The following is a 24,502-nucleotide window of genomic DNA, read 5'->3' on the forward strand; positions in this document are numbered from 1 at the left end:
CTAAAATTGAGAGATACAGATTTTAAGGGTGGGCTATTTGATGGATAAGGAATTGGTTGGAAGTCATAGACAGAAGATTACGGTCAACAGCTCTATGGCCAGGTGAAGGCTGGTGACAAGTGATTTCCTCCAGTGGTCTGTCTTGGAACTGGTGCTCTTCAACACCTTTATGAATGACAGTTTTTCACTGAGAGGGTGGTGAGGTGCTGGAACAGGTTGCCCAGACAGGTTGTGGATGCCCCATCTCTGATGACCCTCAAGGTCTCTTCCAACCCAAGCCATTCTATGATAACACTGGATTGGTGAATGCCCATATCCCAGGGCATTACAGGGTTAGCTGTTAGGGGCAAAGCACTACCTTGCAGAAGAATATTACAGCAAGGCTGAAACATCAGTTCACTTAGAATAGCAAAGTCTTTGCTTCTCAGAAATGATGAGATAGCCCACACTCAAGGTCAAGAGTGACAAACACCTGAAGTGCATTTTCACTTTTATTTCAAAACTTTTAGACAAGTTATTTTAGTATATAAATTTGATTTTTCCTCTTACAGAATATAAAGATAATTCCCTCATTATTTCAGTATAAAGTGTTTTACAAGCTTGAAGACAATTGCATAAGTGTATCTCACATAGGGTTATCAGAAAGAAAGCAGTCTCTTAAAGAAGTTCAGACAAATGACTACCTCAGAAAGCATAGCAGTTTAGTCAAATACAAGTGAACATGTGACACTACAACTGTGCAAGTTCAAGTAAGGCCAAGTCAGTAAACATTGTTAAGTCATTGCAAGTGAGTGGAAAGGTTTGTGAGACATTGCAAGGGGTGGATGGTCTCATAATATAGTACTCTTGAATCAGAGGGATTAAGATAAAAGACAAGTGAGTTTTTTAATGCTATAAAGTATATGCAAAGACCAAGCAGTGTACTGATGTTAGTGGAGACTTTGTGCCTGTTTATCCTCAGCATGCTAAGACAAACTACAACCTCTTAAAAATCAAGCATAAGAACCACTAATGTTTGGAAAGGATTTCAGAATTCAAGTATGTCTTATTTTGGATGGTGTGTAGTTTTTGTCTATTACTTCATCTTGTAAGAACATATGAAGACAGCGTTCATTCTGTGCCAGTGGGTGGCCTGCAACCCTGGGGAAGGAAAAAAAAAAGAAACGTTAGTACTCACAGACTGAGCCTACTTGCAGCTTGCCAGTAGCAAGGGTTTTTACACCAACAACCTATGGGCTTGCTCTTCAGCACAGATCCACTTCCAGCTACTGTTGGTGTCTACAAAGATGTCTGGCAAGACTTGCCATTCTCCCCTGCATTAAATTAGCCCATAGGAACTCTGAGTTATCTCAGATCAGTAGGAAGCATATTATGTCATGCATTACCTGCAGCTGAGAGGGTGCTTTGATTGTACCCATTCTATGAAAAAGTCAAGCCAAGTTAAGCTGATTTTATTGGTCCTGATGCCTTTGACACAGAATAAGTCTCTAAAAACAGCTTAACACATCAGTTCTTAGTCTGATTTCATTTAGTTAGACCAGACAGAGTAATAGTTAGTCCACCAGGGGGTGTGAAGGTCTTCTGCAGGCCCTGACACAATTTAAAGCAGAACATTACCACAGTCGTATTTTCAGTATGCACAAGCAGCACTGATGCTTAACCAAAGGGTACTAGATATGGCCACTCTGTTAACTGAAAATGTCTTTAGATATGAAACACAGCAAAGAAAGTGAGTTTGTCTGTTCTAGAAGAGAATAACATCTCTATCATAGATTTTTGTTTCAGGTATGAACTAAACCAAGCCACTTTTTATTAGCAAAGAAGCTGAAACTGAATTATCTGTTAGAACGCGTCTGCTCTAACTGGAAGATTATTCACAAAACTAAATCACAGCTTCAGAGGCTCAGCATCAGTACCTTAGAGAATTTACATGCACCTTCTCCACTTGTATCTAGTAGTGTTTATTCCTCCACAGGACTGATTGATTTGTCACAACTGGCTACTGAGGGTACCCCTTAACAAGCAAAGCTCTGCTACCCAGCACCGATAGATTGCATTGAGAATAGTCAAAGCCTATCAACATTAACAATTGCAAATAAATAGGCAGCAGTCTGAAGCAAAACACAGAACAGCCTGGAGTAGCTAGTTTGGGTTTCTTACTCATATCTGACTAAATCGTTTGCCTTTAAGTTCAAAGAAAAACTCAGGAAAAGAAAAAGACTACTTTCTTTCACCCTCATCTAAAGGGTACAAATTGGTGGTTGGACTGCTAGACTAGGTCTGATCTCACATCCAGCTCTTGGTTTCACACAAATACCTCATTTTGTACTTCTTTCCCCCCCCCCCCCTCAGTATTCTTCACTAAGGTGACACACTTGCAAAGTTCTCATGCCTCCTTAAGTTAGGTTCCAGCAGAAAAGGCTTCTGCAGCATACCTACACCTGCATCTGGCACTGTGAGTAGTATTGATGGCTTTGCAAGCAAGCTGGCCCACTAGGCTAGCTCAAAAAGGCTCAATGTTGTCTAAAACTTCTCAACAACAGTCATCCAAATATTCCTGAGTATCAAGAACTGGCACTGGTGCACTATGACCTTCCCTGGATGCAGCAATACCAGTTACCATAGGCACTGAATAAGATGAGCTTTGAGAATGCAGTCTGGTAACTACATTATGCGAGATCCACTCTAGGCTAAGTTCACCAGCACAGAATACTTCGTAGAATCTTAAAAGCTGCTACATGATTTAAAACCTTAATTGGCATAGGCAACTCAAGCAAATACAACCATTAGAATAGATTGATGAGCTTGAATAGCCAAGTTCTGCCTGATGAGTCTTTTTCCAGATGTACTCGAGTCTGCCACTACATCAATAACTACACTAACAGCCTGCTTCTATCTTTCAAGGAAAAGAAAATTGACCAAGAAGTTTCATACTGCCACAAGATCAGTGCATCACTGGCTGTAAGACTCAAAGTGTTATCAGCAAATTGATCACTCCATTTCTATCAGCTATACTGAAATGTTCTTCTTTGAGATGTTCTTCAGCTATTTGAGTTAAGCTGTTTCACTGTCAGTTGCTTTAGAATGTCAGCCACCTTCTTTCTGTGCATGTCAATAAACTCAGTGCTAGTATGTACAGTTCCTCCAAACTGGACAGTCCCAAGCCTGCTTGAATGACAGTTCTAACTCCACAGTTATCATATAGCCTTACAAAGCACATTTTATCTTAGCACAAGCACATCTTGTGCCTTCAAGTACCATAAAAGCAAAACTGAATGTGCAAGAAATTCATCCCACTTGTCTTCAAACAGGGAAGTAACAGTTGAAAGCATTTTATTTCCTCAGAAATATTAGAAATACCCCCAAACTGAACTAGCAAGCAACTATGTGAAGACTTGTGCAAGTTCTAGTTTCCAGTAAACTAGTCATTCACTTGTGACTCCCCAAGCCACAGGCCTGAACTGATCAATAAAAACTGACTATAATCAGCTATATACGAGCAGATTAAGATCTTGTTTAACTGAAGGGTATCTCCCATTCCCATTAAACAGCATTATTATTGAACAAGATTAAAATATTAGTGGAACTGACAAGCTCAAACCTTCTATGATGAAGAAACCCAGAACCAGATGGTATGAACAATATAGGCTTTAGAGATCTGAGAAACCAGGAAATGACAGTATTCCATCTATCCAGCTACAGCACCTCTTCTGTGAAGGCAGAGGGAGCTGGCATTGTTCAGTTTGAAGAAAAGAAAGCTCTGAAGAAATGTCATTGTGGCCTTCTAGTATTTAAACATAATTTATTAAAAAACAAAAACAAAAACCAATAAGCTTTTACATATTGTAATAGTACAAAAGGTAATGATTGTAAACTAAAAAGAGAGGTGTTAGGTTAAAATTCTTAACCCAGAGACTGGGAAAGAGCTACAAGAGATTGCCCAGAGAAGCTGCAGATGCCCCATCTCTGAAGGCATACAAAACCAGGTTGATGGAGGCCCTAGGCAGTCCAATCCCATGGGATATATACCTGCCTACAGTAAGGAGGTTGGAACAAGATGGTCTTTAAGGTTTCTTCCAACCCAAATCACCATAGGTGATTTGGACCTACAGCATAAGAGGTTAAAGTAGCTCCTAAAATCACTATATATTGAGTAGTTAATAGTGCCAGGTGGTAGAGCAAGAAATAGGTGTCTTTATTACTGATATATATATATATTTACCCTTAGAAAGCCAGTGACAAAGTTTAAAGTGTCTGTTTCAAACTATACATATACATACCTCAAGCACCTTTTTTTTTTTTTTTTCAGAAAGATTCTTATAACATTACAAAAAATATGCATAGTTATATGAGCTGATAGTACCTCATACCTGCAATTGAAGTAAACTGCTGTAAGCTTCATCATTCACCTAGTGCAGGATACCTTCTCAAAGTGAAAAGCAGAACTATTTTGAATGCTATAATTTTAGTAGTAATTTGCATAAATTAGCCATAGCACTAGCATTCACTTTAGCAGTTCAAGTAAGCATCAAGATATCCAAACCTAACACTGGATGAGCAATGTTAATGTGTCCTATTGTGAGATTATGGAAAGTTTCAATTACTGCACCTAGTGTAGCTACCATAACAGATTAGCAGCTATAATTCCATTTTACACAGCTCAGTTCTGAGTTTATCTCCACATATTTAGACTCAATACTTACTTGTTTATGAATTGCTCAAGAGCTTGCTTCCTTTCCTCTATGAAGGAATCATCAAATATACCATCATCTCCTCGGAAGGGGAGCTGACGAAGAAGAGCTTTTCCTGGTAAAGGCGGTACCACGACCTGAAACATTTAGAAATGTGTCCTAAGTGCAGCCTGTAAGCAAATTTATACAACTCCTGTGCCACATCTTCCTTTTAGAGGACCCAACTCATAATTCAGATCTCTAGTGAAGGAAAACAGGACTAGAGAAGAACAGTAATTGCCCATACTGATAAACTGAATTTAAGTTGATCAACTCTAATTCAGTGCCATTAAACAGCTAATAGCTGTGTTAGTCTTTCAGCAAACCTCAAACATACTTTTAGCTCTGGAAGCTTTGAACAGCAACATCAGCTTTATGATGTAGCTATATGCTTCATAAGATACAGATAACATTTCATTATCAGTTCTCCCTGTATGTACATGAAGACTTAGTTCATATTTAAGTTTACCCACCTTGCTTTCTCTTTCTAGCTCATTCCTTAGCCATTCAAAGTCACTGTATCTTCTTCTGACTGTAGATTCTTTCAATTTGAAGATAGGAAGATTTGTCTAGAAATGAAATACATCCTGATTAGATGAGAATGAAGCTTTCATAAAGAGAATCAACAAAAATGATCTTAAAGGTTAGCACTGCGTTAGCAACAACACAACGGTATTGAGAAACACTCCATACAGAAATGCTGATAAATCCCTTTGTACGTTACATAACTAAGCTGTCTCAAACTGCTCAACTGCAGGCCCTTCATTCGTACAGCATCCTGTTAACTGGCATTTTGTCATATTGCCTAGGAGTAGATTTGCACATCGCTTGCAATGTTTCCAATGTTGCACAGGTATCTGCTAGCCTTACTTTCTCAAAAGTTAAATTCCCAATGTCAATATATGCACACTGGAGAGAGGTAGTCAGAATAAAAAAGCCTTCTTTATCCACTCAGGCTCTTCTTAATGTGCTCAAGGGAATGTTTCAGGTGCCAGCATACTGAATTAGCCAAGTTTCCTATGCTTTTCTGACACCTGAGGCAACAAGGTCTCCAACATCTTTAAGAACAAAGCAGGCAAGTCCTACAGTCTTCATCGAATTCACTCAGGACAGATGAAGCTGAAGATCTGTCAGCAGATCTGTCTAATCTGGATAGCTCTAAGGAAGCCTACAAAGAGGAGATGCAACACAACGTTCAGTGTAGCAAAACCACATGATCTCAAATTTAAACCGAGCAGCGTTTCATGATTCATGTCTAGAATTCCTAGACAAGTCAGCTCTCAACTCTAATGTCCTTGAGAAACATCAAATGCAAGTCAGGCTATAACGCTGCACACCACATTGTATTAATTTGTATATATTAATCCTGGGGTGCACATTTATCCCACTGTTATCTAAACTACATCTAAAGAGCAGACATGAAGAACACTCTTCTAATGATGTTCCCAGAAAGAAAAGCTCCAATATCTTAACGACATTTACACTTCAAATAATGATGGCAAACTGTTGACGGGGTTACAGAAAAGTTCACATAGGAGTTATGATCAGCTATAAGCAAGACCAAAGCTCCCTAAATTCCATGCATAACCAGCAATAAAGACTGCTGGCAGACCACATATTCACCAGCTTTGTCTCATACATCTAGAAAGGAAGCTTTCGAGGAGTACTCAGATACTAAGATTTAACTGTGATTATACAAAGTTCTCTTCTACTGGAAGAAGCACAGAAATTACTCTCAGCTAGTACCTTAAAGTGGGATGGCTTAAACATCCCACTCAGCTTCTGGTCCCAGTTTGAGTGGATATCCCTGAACAATGTCATTTGTGGGCTGTTACACTTAGCTATCAAGTGACATTTCTGGCTATTCATGATAGGTTTAACTGCCAAGCTATATTTCTGGCACCAGGCAGGCCTATGACTGCAGGCCATTGTGCTATTGCCTGTCAATAACAAGCTTTTGGCTGGGGCAGTTCAAAAGTAATTGAGAAGTTAGTTAGGTACTTTCACATGATGCTATTTAATCCACAATTCACAGATGAAGTACAAAACAGTATTTTATAATGAAATCTCATATTGCTGAATGTTTAAAAGCATTTAGGATCTCATTCCCAGGCAATTATTGTTCATTGTACTGCTGGCTAATAATAGACCCGAATGCAATTTTATTATGTCAGAACTCAGGCTTTATAAACACACATCAAATAAGAATACTCTACTCAAGAGTGAATGAATCTAGGTCCCCAAAGGTGCATGAAGGAGATTCCCAGAAGTGAAGCAGTGGATTATTTTTCTCCAATTTCAGCTACTGGCTTTTTAACTAAGTTCAGCCTTGCACATTATAACATCAACTCTTTGTTAGTGTCTTGGACAGAAAGTCCTTCATAATATTTAACATCTAGGCTCTCATCTGCAGAAAATATTCCATTCTCTTATCAAATTACTTACAAGAAGGATTACAGCAGAATAATAGCAGATAAACATAAGTTCCCAGGTCTTCAGGAACTCTTTTCATGCTTATAGGCATAAAGTCTAAAAAAGTTAATCTGTGAACAACATATCAGGCTGTAAGGTATAATGCGGGGATAGAAGGGCCAATTAAGCTCATTTTACCTCCTGCATTCCCTTGTCAACTTTTAACACACTAGTCAAGCAAGCAGGTTGGAGAAAGGAACAGTCATAAGGCTCGCCTTCCCTCCAAGGTGAATAAGCTTCCCCAGTTTTGATCATCACTGAAAACGTTCAAACATGTATACTAAAAGGTTAGCATTATACTGATACAACTTCAAACTATATGCTAAAAGAAAACTACATCCACTGCTCTTCAATCCAGATATGAACTCAGAGCTTCTAAGATCAACTTTTAAATATCATGTTCCTTTAAGTCCAAACTGCAGCAGTTCTCCTTCCTTCAGAAATTCTACTGTTCTTTAGTTATGCAGCTGTTAAAAAGATTCACGTAAAAAAGCAATTTGAGAATTCTCTTCTACACTGCTTAGCCTACTCATATCTTATGCACCTATTTTTAAGTCAGGTTATATTCACACCTGAAGTACATTCCCTCTCTAATGCAGGATTGCTACCCTGTTTGAGCAGACCACTTCAATCTTCAGTAACAAGGGGTTTTCATATGCCTCCACCCGCCATGGAGAGTTGGTTTTCATTAAACAAGCCAGTCAGTTGCTGAAGCATGGGCAACCACTGAGCCAGAATTTTGCAGACAACTCTAAAAAATGTCAAGAGGAACTTGAGTTCCTAATAAAACGTCAGCACCAGAGCCATGCAGTGTATTAAAAGTTATGCTCAGCTTTATAGTTCTTTGTTTAGCCACCAATGAGCCAGTGGCTATTCAGAACATTGCATTAGCTCTGTTTGCCTGCTAGAATGGGGATGAGAATAATACACAAAACTTCAAGTCAGGCCAATTTCATTTTCATAAACTTCTCCCTCAATTTTCTGGCCTGTTGATCTGCACAGTCTGTCATGAAACTCATGACTCGGTTTGGCACAGCCTTTGGATCACAGCTCATCCAGCACAGTTATTGTAACAACTGTTTCTTCTACAGCATAATTGTCTCCTTTTTTAATCAAAACCATTTTTAACAAATTTCCAGTCTCTTTAGTAGTTTCAATGCAAGTTATTAATCTGAAAGGATTGGGTGCTATCAAATACACTAGACAAGCAAGTCAATTACCAGAACTGCAGATAAATCATAACTCCAGGACCAATAAACCAGAACTGCAGAGGTTCTAAATGGCCCCAAATACCAAGTATAGAAAGATACTAAGAAAAGAGATGCTGTCTAGTATCATTTCTTCATCAGAATATTCGCACACACCCATTAGGCTTTCTCTGAATACTCTAAAATTATCAATTTTATTTTGCTGTGTGAACTAACAGCCAAGTCAGTGCACTAGAATAAGCACTGTCAGAACTGTTGCCAAGTCCAACTACTTCATTAAAAATCTAAATAACAATCAAATCCTAAGTCACTCCTGCATTCCTCCACTCAGATGCCAAGCAAGTTTCCACAATCAAGTCATCCGACTGGTGTTTAACAAACTGACAGCAGGAAGCAGCAGCTGCCTACTAATGCATTTTAGGGCAAAACCCGCATTTGCAGAGAAACTATTTCAGCTATGTTTATAACATTCAAACTACAGAGTCTAACCCCAAGCTCAGGAGAGTCACTTCAGAAGCAAATGACAATTCTAAGACTGCAGCTTGGATGACCACAGACTAGTCTTCTAGCTGCTACTATGGTTAATTCCTATAATACGTCCAGTTAGAAGGTTTTAAAATGGTGTACAGATACAGCTGAAGAGATTTGCAGACGCAGAGTGCAAGTAAATGAGTACAAGCCAACACTATGCTTTAAATTCATACACAACAGTACTCCAGTGCAGCCATTGTGGTATAGAAACAAATTTAAACGCAGGAAGACAACTGAGGTGCTCTAATACTATCAAGTACTCTACTGAAATCATTTAAGTGTTCTATTATCCGGATTGAATCAACCCACCCAGCCAGTAAACAACTTAGCAAATAGCCAGACTTGTCCCTATGAATCTGTTACCAGATATAAATTCAACTAAAAAGGAGCATTTGGGCTCTTCAAAGAGCACACTGACACTCCACAAGACTGACTCAGCACATCAGCACAGCCTAGCCTCCCCATGACTGCTGAACTCCACAATCATAGCTAACTAGGGCAGTTTAAGGCAGATTTGATTCATTTTCTCATATGCCAATATTGCACTAATCAGCAGCACGGCATTGCTCATGTCTCCTACTCTTAACAAACTGAGAATAAAGCAACACTGTTGCCATAGCACCTACTTTGATGTTGTCTTTTCAAGTAGGTTGTGGTAGCCTTGATACTACTCCATTTCCATTAAAATAGAATGAAACAAAGCACTCAGCTCACTTGTGATAGACGTTTGCAGCCTTGACTCTCAGAAGCTAAATTCGAGCTTCTCACCATCTCACCATACTAACCACAATCTTTGTCAGGAACCTACACTGCCAGCTATGTTTACAGGCAGCCAATAGCAGCTCCTGGGGATTACAGTAAGCAGTCCCAGGGTGGGGAAAAAGTATTACAAGTTTCTTAATGCAAGAGCCCCACCATTCTTTATAACTAAAAACAGCTCCAGCAGCCCACTGCTATTGCAGACACCCTGTCAGTGGTTTGCTTCCTTCCAGACTAGACATAAGCAGCAACTTGCCCATCTCCTACAATTATAAAACAAAACAAAACAAAGAACAAGTACAAAAGCAAGCAGGCTCTAGACTTCAGGTCACTACAAGTTTAAACTTTTTGCTATGTACTTCACCAAATGTAAGCCTCTTTCCCTGCAGCAGAAGTGAATATCAAGACTTATTTTCATACATGCTTTCTAACAATCAGTCATCTGATCAAAGCCAAATTCTACAGCTTTCCCTTATGTGCACTTGGCATCCAGGCCTGCTGTAGGTATCTTACACACCAAAAAGTCTGTAAAACACTGAAACAAATCTGACCATATCTGTGAGCCTGGATTTAAAACAATGCTGACTTAGCTAAACCAAGCTCTGCAGATCTTCCCATTCTACAGTACTGAGACACAAAGCTACAATATTTTTCATCTTGAGGACTAAAGCAGTAGGATCCTAATAGTGAAATAACCATGAACATTATCAGTCTCAACTACAGACAAAAGTTAACTTCTAGTAGCTGTCCTGAGCCCAGAGCTGCTCTATGATAATTAGCATGCATGCCTTCAAAGTTTTGGGTTTTTTTTTTTGTTTGTTTGTTTTTTTGCCAAAGAGGTTCTGTCATTACCTGGCAAAGTTTACCAATATCCTGAACAACTACACTAGGTGTGCCACAGTCAACAGGCTCAAAGCAGAATAAACCATAAGATTAGACCACAAAAACAGATTGTTTCATGATGCTTCGGATTGTATCCCCAGCAGCCTAGGCTAAAAATGGGCTCATTTTAGAAGAGAACACATTCAGACAAAGAATTAGTAAATTCACCAGGCAGGTCAATTGATCATAGGAGATCAAGTTGGTCAAGCAAGCTGGGCTTGATCCCCAAGTTGTCCCACACATGCCTTGTGATCGCACTCAAGATGATCTGCTCCATAACCTTTCCTAGCACCAAGGTCAGGCTGATAGGCCTGTAGTTTCCCAGATCCTCCTTATGACCCTTCTTGTAGGTGGGAGCCACACTGGCAAGCCTCCAATCCTCTGGAATCTCTCCGGCTGATCAGGAACACTGAGAGATGATGGAAAGCAGCCTGAATCATGGGGGGTTTATTCTACTCCCCATCCCAGACTTTCAGGTCAGGGGTAGAGTACCCTGGATAACCAGTCTGATTTCTGAAGACAGATATAAAGAAGGAGTTGAGAATCTCAGCATTTTTCTTATCCTCAGTGATCATGTTCACCACAACCTGTAAAGACAGAGATTCTCCTTAACCCTCTCCTTATTGTTAATATATTTAAAAAAAAATTTTATACTCTTTTACCCCAATACCCAAGTTGAGTTCAAGCTGGGCTTTTGCCTTCTAGTTTTCTCTCTGTATGCCCTAACAACTTCTTTGTATTGGCCCTGAGCTGCCTGTCCATTCTTCCACAGGAGGTAGATTCTCCTCCTCCTGGAGCACCAGGAAAAGCTCCCTGTTAATCCACCCCAGCCTTCTTCCCCACCGGCCCATCTTGTGGCACTGGGGGATAGCCTGCTTCTTCACCTTTGAGACTTGCTTCTTGAGGAACAACCAGCCTTCCAGGCCCTTTTACCCTTCAGGACTGAATCTGAAGGGACCCTCTCTACCAGCATCTTGAACAGTTCAAAGTCCACAGCAGCAGTTTTGCTGCCCCTTTCCTCACTTCACCAAGAAGATGAGGGCTTCTCCATCATGACAGGACAAGGGGAAACGGCCAGGAACTGCAGCATAGGAAGTTCCGCACAAATGTGTGAAGGAAGTTCTTTACAGTGAGGTGACGGAGCACTGGAACAGGCTGCCCAGGGAGGTGGTGGAGTCTCCTTCTCTGGAGATGTTCAAGACCTGCCTGGATGCCTACCTGTGCGACCTGCTGTAGGGAACCTGCTTTGGCAGGGGGTTGGACTCGATGATCTCTGGAGGTCCCTTCCAACCCCTACAATTCTGTGATTCTGTGATCCTCATCTCAAGTTTCAACAGCAATCTAGCATGGTTTTGTACTTACTGGAATAGTCTTCAGTAGAATAATTGGTATTGCAATACCAAGGGGAAAAAAATACAACATATTTTCTTTACAGTTCAAAGCCACAATTTAAACTGTGCTATTTATTTCATCGGATGAAAAACAGAAGACCACTTAACTGTTCTGAAGTTGACTTTTTTTTTTTTTTTTTTAAACAAGCCAGCTAAAAATAAAGATGCATAAAAAAAACCTCTGGCATCACATGCCTACCTGGATCACAGCCATCTGTCCTACAAAGATTAGACACTGTTCTGTTTGATTTGGTCTGTTCAGCACTGTATTAGAGTGCACTCAATATATGACAATCAAGGCATGCATTGTATGAGCAGAAAGAAAAAGTGCTTAAGTCACTAGTTAAACTAATATACTAATAAGGGCTATTCAAAGACTTGGTTATTTTATTTACACAGTAACAGACATCAACATCAAGCTAGTCCAGTACCTTTGGATTAGATTCCTGAGTTTAGTTTAAATTAAAAACTCCACAGAAAAATCAGCTGCTCAGAGCAAATGCATGGAATAGATCTGTAAATCTACTTTTCTTGCTTCAGAAGTTTGTTGAAAACATGCCTGTTCTTGGTCTTCTTAGTTAGTATCCTGGAAATTTCTTAGATTTTCAGCTAATGCTCTGAATTGTTGCTCTAGAGAACTGTTAATGTTTGTAAATGTGTATACAGTGCCTGGGCTATAGAACAAAGTTACCTGAATCACCGCATTTTTATTCTTTGAAGTCTAAAAACATTCACAATTAGTATCAGTATCTAGAATTAGAAGAGTAATTAGCTAGCATTAAGGTCTTGCAATGTGATACAAAATTTGCAGTAGCATAGAGAATTCATGCTGACTATGCATCCCTAAACATATCCGCACTGAGTCAGTGTTTAGTCATTACCCCACCACAAGCTTCACAGGCCATAAAGCTGAATGACACTAAAATGAATTATGAGTACCAGTGGACTCTCTTTCCTTGGCAGGAGAGGTCTACAACTTTAACCCCTGCTGACCTCAAGGACTGGAAATTTGCTATGGCTCAAGGACAAAACAGATCAAAACCACATTTGCTAGCTCAAGAGTCCCACAGGTAAAACACGGGCCTTCTGCTCATTAATCATTCTGAATTGATTTGATAATATAACTACTCAACTCAGACTAATACCAATAATCTGGAGTACAAATACAGTATCCAAACATAAAAAAAAACAACACACATTGGTTTAAGATGACAAAAAATTTCAAAAGAAACTGAAGTTTAGCAGTACAGTGATTTACTTCCCCAATCCTTCGAGACCAATACTATTCTTAACACCGCAGGCACTTCACAGCCTGTGTTCATTTCCTTCCCCACATTTGGTCTATGCAGTCAAGCATGTGTGATGTTCTGACAGTAAAGCTACAGAAACTACAACAAAAAAAAGAACACAATAACGCTTCTTGATAGAGCATATTCTTAGCTACAAAACATTATCTGTCAACAATCACCATTAGCTATGTATTTTCACCAGCTATGAACAAAGCCTGCATGCCACCCTCAGAAATCTGCACTAGTAGAAGTGATCCACTGTTTCACAGCTGGATATAATGGCATCATTGCTAAGATTCCCCTACTGTATGATCAGTGAATACACAGATGTTATAATTAAGAAATATACAAAGAAAGTTAGGCTAAACAGATTATCATGCTAAAGAAGAATGGATGGAAAGCTTACCGTTGCCCTGGGCTCACTGAGAAGACTCTCAGAGGGGGGATCTCCAAAAGAGATCCTTCCCCACTGGAATGAGGTCTAGGAGAGGTGCAGCCAGGCTTTCCTATTCTTTCCAGTAGCACAGGTGAATTGCCTTCACCTATGCTCCCAGGGCTGACTCATTGCTCACCTCAGGTGGTCAATCAGAGGTTCAGGCAGTGATTCAGCAGTTCCCACACACCTCACAGTCCATCTGTCATTGGCCTGAACACTTGGAAGTCAGAAGGTACCAAATCTGGACTATACAGTGAGTGCGATGGGTCAGTCCAGCCAAGGCGGGCAATGTGCCCCATCGTTTTCAAACTGGTATGTAGCCTGGCATTACTGTGTTGCAGGAGAAGGTTTGTCTTCTTCTCTGACCTTACTCAGGGAAGTTCAAGCCTTCACCTTAGATAGCACCATGACATAACTGATGCCAGGAAATTTCAGAAAGATCACCCCTTTCCTAACCCAAAAGACTGTGCACATCACTTTATCCACTGAGGGTGGTGTCTTCAACCATTTATTTGTTCGGACAATTTGCACACTGCCACTCCAAGGGCTGCTGTTTTGACTCCAGCTCATAGTGGGAATCTCATATCTTGTTTCTCACAACAATGCACTCCAGGAAACTGTCATCTTCAGCTTCGTATTGGTTCAGTAGATCCTGACAAACCTGCATACAGTGCTCTTTCTGTTCACGTGTGAGCATTTGTGGGATCCACCTGGCACAAACTTTGCAACATTCCAACATCACCACCGTCATTTCCAACACACTGAAGCCAGTATTCAGCTTTTTACACAGTTCCCTGATTGTAATCTGCTGATTCACACAGATGTGCTGATCAAGACTCTTCATTCTATGGTGCAACAGCTGTGCATGGTCTCTTTGAAATATGGTTTGTCTTTCACATTGCTGCCATTACTGCTGAAAAGCACCACTCACCACCTCATTGTGCTCACATTCACTGTTCAGTCTCCATCAATGTTCAGCAAGTGTCAATGAATGTCAAGGGCACCAGTTTTTTTTTTTTTCCCCACACAGAGGAACTCAGTGATGCACCTTTGCTTCATACATCCTTCCACATCAGATGCCATTGTCAAATTGCCCCTCTGCTGCCATCTGCCACACAGCAACAAAACGTAGCAGAACACTGACAGGAATGTTTAACCTCTACTGCCATACCCTCAACATCCACCTCTGACATTGTGGGCCAACACAATATAATGCAAGGTGTTACCTTTGGAGCAGCCATCGTATCTCTGCAGGCCCACAGATGCCTTCGTACAAAATATATAGAAAAGGTGACCGCTGCCTTATGGAGCATTAGTTCCACTCAAGTAATGTGTGTCACATCTGGAAGCAAAGCAGCCACGTTACCTTTCTACAAGGAATTGTGTTTAATACATATTTTTCCAAATATATTAAGTTCCTGTGCACTTGTATGCTTTGCTGTCCTCCTAACCTACATGCTCACCTCCTGTGGTACTGCTGTTATCATGGGAGTGTGGTTCTGAAGTGTCACCAATTGCTGAGATCAAAGTCGGCTTGTAAAGCTTAAATCTTGTCTCCTTAAAGGATTTAGCTACTGAGGTTGTTGCACAGAACCCACTTGAGCATGGATGCTCCTGCTGACCCACTTACCAGGAATACTATTGCTCCCAATTGTAGTATAAGTACAGTAATACCCAGAACTGGATTAGACTGAAGATATGCTCTAAGAGGGTAATATGTCATTTGTTCTAGATTTGTTTCCTGCAACTCAGAAAAAGTTCTAGCTTAGAGTCCACAAGTAGTAACATATGCTTTTACTGAAGTGTGCTGATGTGTAGGCCTGAAAAAGTAAAACTAACAAAAAAAAAAAATATGTCTAAGGATAGCTTTTGCTCTCTGAGAGAAGAGGGTGCTCTTCCCCACAAAAAGGACTCGATTGAAAAGCAAGTAAAGACTCCTGAGAAACTGCACATGACATCAAGTATATTTCCACTCAGAACTTAACTGTTAAATCACATTTCTCATCAAGGGGCAAGGGCAATAAAATACATTGCTGTATTGGCTTAACAGGCAATCTTGTTCCTTTGTATCAGTTTTAACCATTGCACAAGCTCTAAGTCATCTAGACAACTTTAGATGACTAATTTACCAAGCAGTACTTAGAAAACATACTTGAAGCTTCATGCCCTAACTACTTTATTCTCCTTTTTAGTTTACTCCAAGCCTGCAGACAAAGGATATCTCAGGATAGTATGAACTCACTGCCTAATGTTGCTGACAGAGAGCAAATTCTCAAGTACCCTGTCAAGAACATTACCCTCTCAAATTTCCTATTTTAGTAATACGCTTCAGTGACAAGATGGCGTTTTCCATCATTTACCAATACTGAACAAGATATCTGATTTTATTGTCATGATGCTGCTGCAGAAGTATAGTCCCATATTGCCACATTGTGCAACATTACTGGTTGCTGCAGTGAAAAGTTTTCCATCGACACCTTATTCAGTTTGCTGAGAAAAGAACGTCACTTAATGCAAGCACAGCATCAGAAGACTATATTTTGGCTTATCCCACCTAACAACTTTTACTGAAAGATTCCAATATCTGTGACTGTATCTTTACATGCTAAGAAAACAAAAACCACACAGGTAACTGGTCACTTGTTAAGCAAGCTGCAACACTGGAACCACTACATAAAGCTTGCACTTGCAGTACGCACACAAAAGTTTAAATGTCTGTCCACGTACCACATATTTACCACAACACAGAGGTAAACTCCAAAAAGCTTTTCTAAATACTGAAATACAACCAACTTGCTCATCCAGTAGTATATTACTAAGCAGTGTAAACACATTTGGGTTCCCTATTAAGCTTTCCAAGCCTGATGTCACCAGAAGCTGAAGAATACAGCAAACTGAGAAAGCATGAAATCAATCCACTTGTTGCTTTCCAAACAGCAGATACGCTTCTGCTGCAACTCTAGCAGAAAGCTTTCCAATACAGGTGATGACAAAAACCTGCAAAGCCTCACACAAGTACCTTTAGCAAAACATTAATTATCAGACATCAGTTCAAAAGTTCGCTATCAAGCTCAGTCTTCCTAAAAAAAGTTAAATCTTGAAATCCAGACAAAGCAATAAAGATAGAATTATCCTCAAACCAGGTTTGAAGGCACCATAACAATGGCACAAGTCTAATTGCTTCAACACCAAAATGACTCTCAGCATCTTCTGTGACATTGCTTCTGCCTTTACATGATATCTGCACGTGGTAAAGCTGTCCAACAGTTTCAACCATAATTTTCCAGGTGTTTAGTCACTCATTCCTGCACCACTCCACATGTTAGTGTTGGCGACAGCCTAAAACAAAGTCTTCCAGATACAACACAGGTATGTCAATCCATCTCCTCAGGTTTGTTCTGCTGACATTACTAGCACTGCTGGGGGAAAGTTGGGAACATCAGCTACTACTTTCAGTGACCACAACAAGACACCAAACCACAGAGACCAGTTAGTGGCTCCTGACTGTAATGCTCATCAAGCAGATTATAGTACAAGATCTACCTTTTAGAAAAGCAATACTGCAGTAATTCAAGTTCAAACTACTTTCATGCTGAAATTTTCATATTAGCAATATAGTTTGTGTCCATCTGAGAAAAAAATAATGGACGATAGCAAATATTCTGCATGACTTGCAGTACCTGCTCTGTAGCCTTTGGCATGCAGAAACACAAAACTCACCTTTACAGTTCATGATACCCATCAGAATACACATCAAGGACACAATATGTACGATAATACACAACTGGAAAGGGCATGATCATGTACTACAACAGATAGTTTTGTATACCTATGCACACAGATGCATGCAAGAGAGATGAAGGAGGAAGTGTTTACATAGTAACTGGATTAGCAGGAAAAATAGAAGGTCACTGTATCATTACAGAGTATGTTTGTTAAGGTCACTTCTAGCTCTTCCCTATAACAGGGATTCAAGATTTCTACCCTAAATAGGCTTCTTTAACCCATCTGCTATCCAGAAACCTGGCCTTCTGTTTTTCTTTAACCTCAAGGACTTTAGTTGGATTTTTATTTTTTAATCCCAAGCAACTCCCTGTAAATTCTCAAGGACATACCAAGGCTATGACTGCTCTTTCGCATTACGCGCCTTGGATCCAGCAACTCCAGATGCTCAGACTCGTGGAAAGAAAAGACATAAGAAACTTACGGCACTAGAGCATCTTACCCATCAACAAGGTGAAAAGCTGCATCCTTCTTTCTGCTAAGAGGGTAGCTGAGGCCCTGATAATCACAGCATAACGTAACACAAGGCAGCTAGTCCCAATTTGTCTTTACACAGAAGCCAAACTTAAGCTACAGTTGCATTTCAGTTTATTTCTCCTGCCATACAGATGTATCCTGGAATTTAATAATAGCAACTAGAGAATGACAATTTAGCAGTGCTATAATTAAAGCTGCATCCTCTCTAGTACCTTTAGGTCTCAGTTGATTTTGCATTCCTAAGCAAAATTACACTAAGCTGAAAACATGGACCTTTACTACCTGAAGATACATACAAGGTTTTAGTTTTATCTGAAGACTTTTAATGGCCAAGAAGGCAGATGTCAGCCTAAGCCTCTTACGCCAGAAAGGCACGTACACTTTGTGGCATTCACTAAAAGCAGAACTTACACTGCAGAGCCTGAGTGCATGTGCAAGAGATCAGTGAGGTCTCTACTTCAGGCAGTTATTACTGAGCAGCTTCAACGATGACAGCTACAAGACAGCAGACTCAATCACAAACTACAGAGAAAGGTCAAATCATGGAGGTTGTCTTTCCCAACCCAACCTATCCCCAGCAGTATAGACTGCAAGTGCAACCTGCCTCAGGTCCCTGCTAGCCACAGGCACTGAGAGTCCTGCATATACTGTGTTTTTCTGCCCACTCCTCCAATGTCCTGCTTACATAGACAAACATCAGGAATGAGAAACACAGCAATAGCTTCACACAGCTTTTCCTCATATACTCAGGAGAAAGCTAGGTTTAACCTGGCCTGTCTGCTAGGCTTGTTTACACACTCTTTACAGCATGCTGAGAGCACTGCAATCCTGAACACGAACTCCTTTCTATAGGTAGATCCACCCACGTTACACCTCCTCAGCTGAAAGCTCACCCTCTTCTAGTGACATGAAATCAGCCACACAACGTACGTCCTAGAGGAGTATTTCAACCCAGCAGCAGCGCACCTCGCAGCGCTCGTTCCCAGTTATCTACAGAGAGCCGTGCTGCGGGTCCAACCGCCGCTTTATCAGCCCCCAGCCCAGCGGCGGGGCCTCCCGTCCAGCCGAAGGAGGAGCCCACCGCCCCCGGGCTCCCAGACCGAGCCCTGGCGCCCGCCACTAGCCCCGCCGAGCTCAGAAAGCAGCCCCGGGCCGCAGGGCGTCCCGCTTCGGCCTCACGCAGCCGTGCGAGGCGCCAGGGCCCCGGGTGGGCCAGGCCGGGCCGCGCCCTCACCTTGACGCGGATCTCGTAGGTGGTGAAGCGGCCGCGGCCCACTCCCACGGTCTGCGGGTTGCCTACGTCGATCTCTAGGAAGTTGCTGGGAGGCCCATAGGCGTCGTTCAGGTTCTGCGGCTTGCTGATCAGCCGCCGGGTGTCCGCGATAGTCTCAGCCATAGCGGAGCGGACGCCTTCGCACCCTCCGGACGACCGGCAGGACGCGACCAAACTCCCTAACGCGGCCGTCCTCCGCCGCCCGCCCTCTTACCGCCCCGCGGCCAGCTGACTGCCCGGCAACGCGCGCCCACGCCGCCGCCAGCGGATGCGCCCACCGCCCGCGCGCAAGGCAGCCTGGGAGCTGTAGTCCGCAGCCCAACTCCTCTCGCGGCGCCCCACGCTGTCGCCCGCCTTCCGAACTACAAGTCCCGGCGTGCGCGGGGCATGCGTGTTTTGGCGGCTGAGAAAGCTCGGGTCCTCGGGCCCGCGCGTGGCTGTGGGTTTTTAAACCAAAGGTGGGTTAGTGATTACGGCAAAAATAATGCTTTATTCTGAGCTGGAACTTCTCACCAGCGACTCTTAGCACTGTGCGTAAGGATGGGGGATCCAGGATAAGATACATTAGCCAGGAACATAGCTGAGGTGAAGCATTATGTCTGGCCAGCAGTTCTGCGTTGCTGTGGAGGCTGTGAGGGAGTTCTGGAGGTGTTTGTAAATGTGTGGGCAACGTTAAGAAAAGGGCAGTGGGCCTGTGGTTACGGGCTGGTTTGAATTAGCAGATGACGCCTCAGTAATGTATGCACAATTGTTTTTCAGGTGGCAAATGGAGGACTATAGAGACACTTGACAGTTTTCATAATTAAAGTATGAGAACAAGAAAGAATCCTTGTGACAGCATTGCCAGTAGGTGTGGGCAAAGATGTTTGTACCAAGATGAAGGAAAAAAATTCTGTTGTTGTCATTCCATATCGCAAAATGTCAGCTGGGAGGCTTGGGTGGGCCATACCCAGTGCCAGGAATGGACCAGAGGGACCCCAGCAAAGGTCCTACCTTGAAAATGGAGCCTGGAGGATGGACAAGGCCATAAAGAAAGTGGTAATGATGTCTGCAGTAGCCTTAAGGCTTTTAGTAGTGGCAAATCCTTCAGTTTTCACAAATGATATGCACTTATGGCATTATAGCCAACTAGCTCAGATTTGATAGCTTACAAAGCTAAGAGTTTGTTAACATTTCATTTATAAGGGATAAGAAGGGAAATTTGTATTCCCAGAAAATAAGTATACTGGAGGTTAGGACCTTGAAGAAAAGTTAACAGGGGAGAAAAGAATTAGATGGGGAAGTGTGGCCTCTACAAAGACATAAGGTTATCGCTGCTTCTGTACCTGACTCAAATACCCAACTCAACCATTGGCAAAAGAAGTAGAATGTTTGCCTTCTGCTTCACCGAGGACTCCAGTGAATGGTAATTCTATTGCCTCATTGCTAATACTTCTAAATGACTCTTATCATCTTAGAGATTTTTATCATCTTCCAGATTTTTGATTTAATATCTGCTAGCAGTATCCCTGCAGTGAGAAAATGCATATTTCATTTTCCTTCACTATGAAAGTGTTACAGCACTCAACTACTAGCTAGGTAGAATGAGTTTATAGAAAAACTAGTTATATTTTTTTTTTCTAAGAATTTGTGTCTAGGCAATAGTCAAAATGGCAGGTTGCCCACAAATCAGATTCAAGAGACTCAAATTTCACATCCAACGAGTTTGGATAACAGTTGTCTAGAATAAAAAGGTAATTAAGAAGCTCAAATGAACCCAAGTTACAAAAATAGCACATCCACAGAACGAGAGTGCTGTAGGTGTTTTGCTTGGTAACTTTTCTCTGAATTTCCTGCTCATCACTCCTCCAGCATAATTCTTGTCCTTACTAGTGCACCTTCCTTATTTTTGCTGCTAATAGCTGCTAACTACTCACTTTATAATTATAAACAGAAATTAAGCTGACAGAATTTTACAGTGTAACAGTGAAAGAAAGCCTTATTTGAATTAGGTGAGTTATTGAACTGGTCTTGCAACAAGGCAAGAAAATTTCATGCATTCTACTGAGATTACTCGTATACACTTTTGCATACACTTTTGTTTGTTACACAACTTATGCAACCACATCTGACTGCAAACATGAAAATAAGACAGAGTACTGCTATTATCTTAAGTATATATTAAGTAATATATTGCCTGACTGGTTTTATTATCTATTCAAGATAACATATAAGTGCACAATATTGTGCATTTGGGAAGATGGCAAGCATATGAGGAATGACGAATAGAATTTGTTCTTACGCTGAGTAAATACTACTGACAGTGAGCCTTAAGTTGACTGTTTTCTCTCACAGCTGGGAATCAGATCCTCTGTACTGGAAGACAAAGGGGAGATGCCCTGCTTCAAAACTAGACCCTCCTTGCATATGTGAAAGCACATATGCCACACTGGCTGGCTGATGCTGCAGAGAGAAAGGAATGAAGGCGGGGGAAAATTAGGACTCCTTTGAGTCTGCTTCTTTCTTTCCAACACTCAGAGGATGTGTTTATTCTGAATTATGGATCATATTTTTTGTGAACCATGGAGCTCTGGAATTACACCGTCTGCAGTTCACTACTTGCTGCAGTGGTTCATCTCAGGATGGAAAAGGTGAACCATAAATTCAGAAAGAATGTTTTAATTCTATTTCTGATGTGAACTTTGGGCCAAATTTCAAATCTAAATGGAAAGAGGTCATCTGTGTTTGTAGGTCCAAAGATTATATGCAAGAAATCAAGCATTTAGACAAACAGCCAAGAGATTAGGAATTCATGGATTTGTTGCCGCACATTATTTATTCAGTTAAGATTTTCTTGCGTAACTTCAAGTAGTGTTATGAATACTGGAGTTTCCTGGCATGTACGCAGAAGCAAGTATTAATGTATGATTAATTCTTAAGTTTAGTATAGAGATACCTCTCAAGTAGTTTGTTTTTAAAAGAGAAAAAAAATTATATTCCTTTAACTGGGTAGGAAACCAAATCTCCATTACCCAGCGGGGGTTCCCCAGCCTTGTGACAAGCTCCCAAGTTAATACAGTTTAGTCAACACAAACATATTTTGTCAAAACTTCTGAAGAATGCTGACCAAGGATAAGCCATAGAAGAAAAACTGACATAAAGCATAGAACTAATTGTGCAATGCTTTATGTGGAAAAATGACTTCCTGATACCAGTGTTAGTAGCATCAGGATGTGATATTTAGAGATCTACATTTGGTTCTTATCTTCCACATATAAATATTATGCATATATATATAACTTGTTATATCCACATATATTAACTATTGTATTCAATGCCTCTTCTCTCTTTTTACCTGATATTTTTCAACACAGGTGATCCTCTTATATACTTTTAGATTTCTTACTGTTTAAAATGTCATCCACCAACTCACAGGTATTTACTTTGTGAACCCCTTGTTCTAGAGAAGCTGAGTGGTGCCCATGTAGCTGGAAAGTTGCACAGTGAGCTTCTAACACATGAAGCTGAGTGAGCTGACTGAAATGCAAGCTGTAAACGGACGGATGTGTAAAAATAGCCCTAAGTCCATAAGTTTGGGAAAATTTTTACAACTTTAAGAATCTTTGATTTGGTAAGCAGCATAAACTATCTATTGCATATTTGATTATTCCTGTATAGATAAAGCTAAAATCAAGTTTACCTCAGAGTGTTCTGTCATAACTCTATGAAAATGGCATTTGATACAAACTAGTGTTAATAAAAACAAACCACAAAATCCATTTTCCTACAGTAGGGTGAATGACTTCTCTTACGTCAAAAGTACATGTATGTATTGGAGCCAGACATGTTTTCCATGACAGAAGCATCCTGGAGCTTTCCTGCCCTCCTGAAGGAACTCAGAGGAGGTTTGGAAAAGATCCAAAGGTCTTTAGACACAAACATCCTTGTGGGTTCAACACACTTGATTTTCCAGAGGAGTGAATTTTGTATCTCCATAGGATAGTGGGGTCTTCAGAGGGGTTTTATTATGCCCCTGTTTGTATTCCTATTTAAGACCACTTATTATTTCACTTAGCTTGCAAACTAATAATGGTACTAAGTTAAGCAAGCATCAATCTAATTCCATCGTCTTTATAACTTTATTTCTCTGGAGGCATGAAAAGAGATGAATACAGCAAATGAAGTGTATGAACGTCCTATAGAATGGATCTGTATCTGTTACAAGGCATTAACCATGATGATCTACAGATTATCCAATTCTTGTTATTTTAGGTTAACAACAAAATGTGACTTTGCCAAATGCAGATTCAGCTCCCAGGGTGTTCAATACAGTGGCACGTATCATGGCATTTCAGAGTTTGCTGTGTACAGAAGCACTGTAAAAAGTTTTTTCACTTAGGTAGAGAATAACAGAACAAACCCAAATGGGAAGTTTTTCTATACTTTCTTGCATAACAAGGTCAAGCAGAGAATCTGTTAAGACAAAAAAACAGTGCCAATTTAAATAAATCAGATGTTTTTGCTGAAGATTATGCTGTCATTTTCTCCAATTATTCTTGACATTTCACCCAATCGTATTGTGATCTGAGTTAATAATGGAAGAAAAAGAACGGCTCTCGTTGCCTTGTTTATGCTTTGTTCTCAAGGAGATAAGCTGTTTATAAGGATATTTGTTATTTAAATCACTTTTACTGAAGTTGTTTGTTTCCTTGTTTGAGATTCTAAAAATATTGCAACAATTGTGATGCATCTTTGAAACGCCTATTCACTTCACTATGATTTGTACTGAAATTCATTCCTAAATGGGCACAGGTGTTGATAGCTAAAATGAGTCAAAACCAAAAAGTTCTCAATAGAAGGAAGAGGAAAGAAAAGGCACTGAGAACAGCTCTTTTGAGATATGATAGATTGCATTTTAGTTCACTGCTTAATTTAGATATGTAGTATGGACAATGTGCCTGGTGCAACTGCATATTTTAAAACAGTTGACCATAGAATTACTGATTGATCATTAAGGTTGGAAAAGAATAGTAAGATCAACTAGTCCAACTGTCAGCGCATCCCCACTGCGCCCAGTAACCATGTCTCTCAGTGCCACATGTTCCTTGGATGCCTCCACGGACAGCGGCTCCAACATGCTAGAAAATAACTTCAAGTATCATCAATATTTTCAAGATCATAAATTTTATTTTAAAAACATTAGTAATACTGTTCAGTAGAATCTACTTCTGTAGATCATGTTTGCAATCAGTTCAACAGTGCCTTGATGTGATATTTTGCTCCCTTCTTATG

General features: G+C 40.6%; 1 protein-coding gene and 1 long non-coding RNA gene across 2 annotated transcripts; one reads left to right on the forward strand and one right to left on the reverse strand.

The window, feature by feature from the left end:
• Positions 1-473: 473 nt before the first annotated feature.
• Positions 474-19,456, reverse strand: SNX3 (sorting nexin 3). Its single transcript, XM_042822726.1, has 4 exons — positions 19,193-19,456; positions 5,204-5,299; positions 4,704-4,828; positions 474-1,140 (listed from the first exon to the last, which is right to left on the reverse strand). Exons 1-4 carry the CDS (start codon positions 19,352-19,354, stop codon positions 1,035-1,037), a joined length of 489 nt encoding a protein of 162 aa, XP_042678660.1. The 5' UTR covers positions 19,355-19,456; the 3' UTR covers positions 474-1,034.
• A 159-nt stretch (positions 19,457-19,615) lies between these two features.
• LOC122159712 lies at positions 19,616-22,989 on the forward strand. Its single transcript, XR_006168598.1, has 3 exons — positions 19,616-19,689; positions 19,991-20,636; positions 21,566-22,989. It is a non-coding gene; the product is annotated as an uncharacterized LOC122159712 (long non-coding RNA).
• Positions 22,990-24,502: the final 1,513 nt, after the last annotated feature.

This window comes from Centrocercus urophasianus, unplaced genomic scaffold (genome assembly GCF_019232065.1).
Source record: "Centrocercus urophasianus isolate 14NV4802_14NV808 unplaced genomic scaffold, USGS_Curo_1.0 seq_10, whole genome shotgun sequence".
In the NCBI taxonomy this organism is placed as follows: Eukaryota; Metazoa; Chordata; class Aves; order Galliformes; family Phasianidae; genus Centrocercus; species Centrocercus urophasianus.

Excerpts from the sequence above, each read along its gene's own strand:
- SNX3 (XM_042822726.1), bottom strand. The coding sequence starts at position 19,354 with ATGGCTGAGACTATCGCGGACACCCGGCGGCTGATCAGCAAGCCGCAG. Across the intron at positions 4,829-5,203 it reads AGCTAGAAAGAGAAAGCAAG|GTCGTGGTACCGCCTTTACC; the intron begins GTGGGTAAACTT and ends TAAATGTTTCAG. Across the intron at positions 1,141-4,703 it reads CTTGAGCAATTCATAAACAA|GGTTGCAGGCCACCCACTGG; the intron begins GTAAGTATTGAG and ends TTCCTTCCCCAG.